The following is a 4,459-nucleotide window of genomic DNA, read 5'->3' as shown; positions in this document are numbered from 1 at the left end:
AGATGCTGTCCCTCGCCAGGGTTGCAGGCAGCAGTCAGTACCTGGTGGAGATTCGGCTGAAGACGGCGTTGAAGTTGTTGCAGCTGAGCGAGAAGAGCACCCCCGAGGCGGAGCTGCGCAGCTCGGCCGCGTGCTGGTTCCCCTCGCGGTACGTGTGGATGAAGTGGCAGATCTCGGGCAGCAGCTGCTTCACCAGCATGGTCTCGTCCAGGCGCATGGTGTCCTTCGGTTGCTACAAACAAACAGCGTTCCCCTCAATTCTGCTCGGGATCCAACCTCCCGACCTGCACAGAGCCTGCACAGAAAGGCGCCTTCCCCTCTGAGCAATGCCCCACTGCAGCCAACCCACCCCACATCTTCAGCTGAGAAACGCAGGACACGAAGCTGATCAACCTCATCGGGCATCAAGCAAAACATCAAACCAGCTTCTGAAGCAGCACACACTTTGTTCTGATGAATGCACCCTGCTGCTCTGTGGTGAGGATCAGGACAGCACTGACTACCCTGGCTTTCACTGAGGGCTAAAGGGCAAACCCCACCCTCACCTCTCTTCAGGTAGGGGCTTGGTGGCCATATTTTGACAGCGAGCGTTTTATATTAAAAAATGAACCAAAAAAAGGTGCTTCTCCCTCACTCTTGCCGGGAATTGCTCTATACGAGTCAAAAATGGCTTAAGTTCCATGCAAAAGAAAAATCTAATTTTTGCCAGTTTGCACAGTGTGAGACATAAGGAAACTATTTACAAAAGAATTCAAAGTGAAACTTTGCTCTACTAAGAGCAAGTTTTAACAGAAAGGTCAGCACTAAAGCTTTCTAAAATTCTACCAACAAATTTTCCATAGGGAATTGGGAAGTTTCAGAGACTCCCACTTAGTTGACCTGAGTCCTGTTGCCATGAGAACTTGATGAAACATTGAGCAAGAAATCCATCTGAAGATACCACAGAACACAACACACTTTGTACAGGGCTTTGGCTCACTCTGATTTAACATATTCTGCCTCAAACTGCTCTCATTTGAAGCGACAGAGCAAGAAACATTCAGCACAATTTAAATATCTATTTAAATATCATGACCTATCAGGAAAACCACTGTTTCAAACAATATACACAGAAGTATCTAAAAATAAGTAAATTCTGAAGTTCAAACTGTTTTTTTGACTCAATGCATCAAAACCAAAAAGTGCCAAAAAGAGGTATTTTCCTCAGCCATACAAGCTGGAAATTGAATATAGCTTAAAAATAAAATCCCGTTCTTGTTAAAAGAACAAACCACTGCAAATCTCTCTCTCAGTGAAGTCTGGCTTTGCAATTCCAGCTCAGCACAGTAAGTTGTACAACCAGCACCACTCTCCTCCCAAAGGGACCAGCAAACTGCCTCGCAGCAGCTCTGACTGGAAACTTAGGCCTGGACTCCCGGTGGACATTTGGACATGATTAACTAATGTAATCTAGGAAACACCTGCAGAAATCATCTCTAGAGTAGTGGCAGAAAAGTTTCTGTGGTATATAAGAGCACATGGAAAATTACTTCAACAAATGAAAGTTTTAAGACATTTAAAGAAAACTCAGCACTGCAGAGAACGAAGCACAACATGAAAAATTATCGTTAATGCATCAATTACATCAACTACTTGCATTCATAGGAAGTTTTAGTATTTTTTAAATGGCATTAACCTTATTTTGCTCTAAATCTGATGAGTTTTAAGTTTAGTAGCAGTAACAATAGATACACAAGCATTTGACTTGTATTCTCCAATCCACTGGATTCCAAGTTAGCAACTGCTTTTGCAAGCCTACTCACCCCTGCCAGACATTTTTCCAGTGTATCCAAGATAATCAGCTGAGATAGATATAAATTCTTTTCAGCAGTTTCTCCAAATATTCTCTAGAAGTAGAAAGGATATGGATTCATCTGAGACACAGATATTTGACTTGTAATGCACGAAAGTGAAGCAGCAAAGTGGCACAGTAAATTATGGCTCCATTACTGCTCTGGTTTGGAGTTTAGACATAAAGCCAGCAAAAATCAGATTAAAATAGGAATTAAAACCTTATCACTAAAGAAATATCTTTGTCCAGTCTGCAATGCCAAACATCACAAGGGACAAACAGCCCCTGCAAAGTAAGACTGGAGATGCCCCGCAGCCCCTCACCTCCATCAAGCCCATCAGCTGCTCAAAACGCAGGTTCCACCTTTTCAGAACCTATTTTGGTATCAATTACTGCTGACTCTTTTCCAATTACGTATTTCACTGCCAATGGCTTAATAGAATGGATGTTGCAACAAATCCCTATCAACAAGCTTATTACTGTTCCAAAATTTAGCCCAGACCACAGGAAGAAACACAGGAGAGCCTCCCAAAAGATGCCCCACTGCAGACACAGGAGGAAGGCAGGATTCCCTCGGGTGTTTCAGCCAGCACACAGGTCTGTGCCAGCAACAGGCACTGGCTCCAGCAATATTAAGACAGCAAAATAAAGCAGGAAAGATTCAGCCAAAAAGACATTGGTACAAGTGCCCACAGACAGAGCACCTGTTGGAGTCACCCAGAGAAGTTTATTTTACCCCACGGGAAGGGTGGCTCACCTAAGCCCAGGTTTCAGCTGAGACTCTTTCTGAAACCAAGACCATTATAACCGACAGTCTCTTGGACTGGTTTGTTCCAGCTACAGAAATCCTTCTGAATTATTGGTGATTCCCACAGAAGCTCAGACCATCACACATGACAAACATTCAGACTTGCTCCTAAGGGCAAAAGCTGACTTTTTAATTGACACTTTTAGCTAGGTCTTTCCTCTCAAAATCTGTGTATCACATACATTCTTTCGACTGTACAGTTTTCTCATTTATCACCCAATCATCTTGCACATCAACATGTTCCCTCATGCCTGTAGAGTTTAATTAAAATAAATCTCTCCCCAAAGGGATTACAGGTAGCTTTAAGCAGTCTAAAATCCCTAGCAGCAGGGCAACCTATTTTCTCATTTTATCAGTCCTTTGCAGTTACAGCAGATGCACATCCCTGTACAACTGACAGCTGAGGGCTCACTCCAAAGAATCTCTCTAAAACCATAAAAAGTACTGCCAGAGCCTGCCCACTTCTGTTAACTCTTTGGGGAGACTCCAAATGATCCCAAATTCCATGGATTCAAAACTCAACGAACTAAACTTTTCTCATGGCAAAAGTTCTGACTAAAATTCATCTGGTTGTTAAAAAATACATATACTTTATATACACAGACACACAGTAAAACACCCAAACAGCCTGGAAAATTCAAATAGCCCAAGTTTTAAATCCTTTCTCTGCCCCAAAATCCCAATGCCTTTCTGTGGAACATGGCTCTGACAGATGCTGCTGGTGAACTTCAGAACAGAAAATAATTACGTGTAAAAGGCAAGCAACAATTTGACTAAATTTCAAGTAATTCTCTGCCAAATTACTATTTGAAAAAAATCACCAAACAATGCAAAATGAGAAAACTTACCATGTTATTAACATTTTTTAAGATATTGGTGAGACCACTGATGACCAGGGAAAACTTGTACTTGGAAATGTTGATGAGACATTCCTTGTTGTGCTCCGTGCTGACTTTGGTGTGGGTATTCTGCTGGCAAGCCTTTATTGGAAGCTACAAGAGAGAACTGTTATAAGCTTTTTACACATTGAAATTTACAGCTTTAAAGATGTGTTAAAAACTTGTGACACACCAGAAACCACCTTGAAAAACATTCTACAAGAGACAACAGCAAACGCATTACTTTGTCTTCTCTACATTAATCTTCCCATTAGCTATCTATAAAACCAAGTGCTTAAGTTCACCTGTTCCTTTTTCTGAACTGAAACTAAACCTCTATTTTGTGATAAATTTTCTACAACCTGAATGTCAAAGCAATCAAAAGGAGTAGAAAAATGTAAGATAGAATTCTAAGAAAATATCCTTTATTTTAAAAATGGGCTCATTAACGACCAAAAATCATCCAAGGCTAACATCTGCAAGAAAAAAATGCATCTTGGGACCTGAAGGGAGGCAAAACCCCAGAGCAGGTGAGCAGTAGCAGTTGTTCCACGCATGTCCCCTGCTCTGTCACAGGAGAGGACTGGCCAAGGAGGAACCAGCAGTGGACCTGTGGCCTCCAGGGACGTGGGTAACTTTGAGGTCCCCCCACAAACACCCTCAGTGATGAATCTCAGCCTCAAACACACTTGAAGCACCAGTGAGCCCCATGTTACCTGTCCCTGCCTAACATTCAGTGGTAAAAACCAGACCTGAAATACATCCTTTCCCAGAAAGAGAAGATTGAGAGCAACTGCACAGCCCCGAGATGTTCCTGCTGCTGTGGGAACACTGAGCACTTTGTTTCCTGCTGTACCCAAATTCTTCAGGGGTCACAAACGAGTCACTTCCCAGGCACACACCCACTCCCCCTGCCCGCTCCGAACCCCCACTTCTTGGCCA

At 42.7% G+C, this 4,459-nt stretch overlaps 1 protein-coding gene across 1 annotated transcript in view; it reads right to left on the bottom strand.

Annotated features, from left to right (window-relative positions):
• The window catches only part of NF1 (neurofibromin 1), an 87,856-nt gene that overhangs the window by 65,918 nt on the left and 17,479 nt on the right, over positions 1-4,459 (bottom strand). Inside the window, 3 exon segments of the mRNA XM_017730920.1 lie at positions 42-232; positions 1,803-1,886; positions 3,488-3,631. Of these exon segments, the coding sequence (XP_017586409.1) occupies positions 42-232; positions 1,803-1,886; positions 3,488-3,631 (419 nt within the window).

The sequence above is a fragment of the Corvus brachyrhynchos genome, unplaced genomic scaffold (assembly GCF_000691975.1).
Source record: "Corvus brachyrhynchos isolate BGI_N302 unplaced genomic scaffold, ASM69197v1 scaffold283, whole genome shotgun sequence".
NCBI classification, from domain to species: Eukaryota; Metazoa; Chordata; class Aves; order Passeriformes; family Corvidae; genus Corvus; species Corvus brachyrhynchos.
The sequence above is the reverse complement of the archived record's forward strand: the minus strand, read 5'-3'. Positions and strand labels throughout refer to the sequence as shown.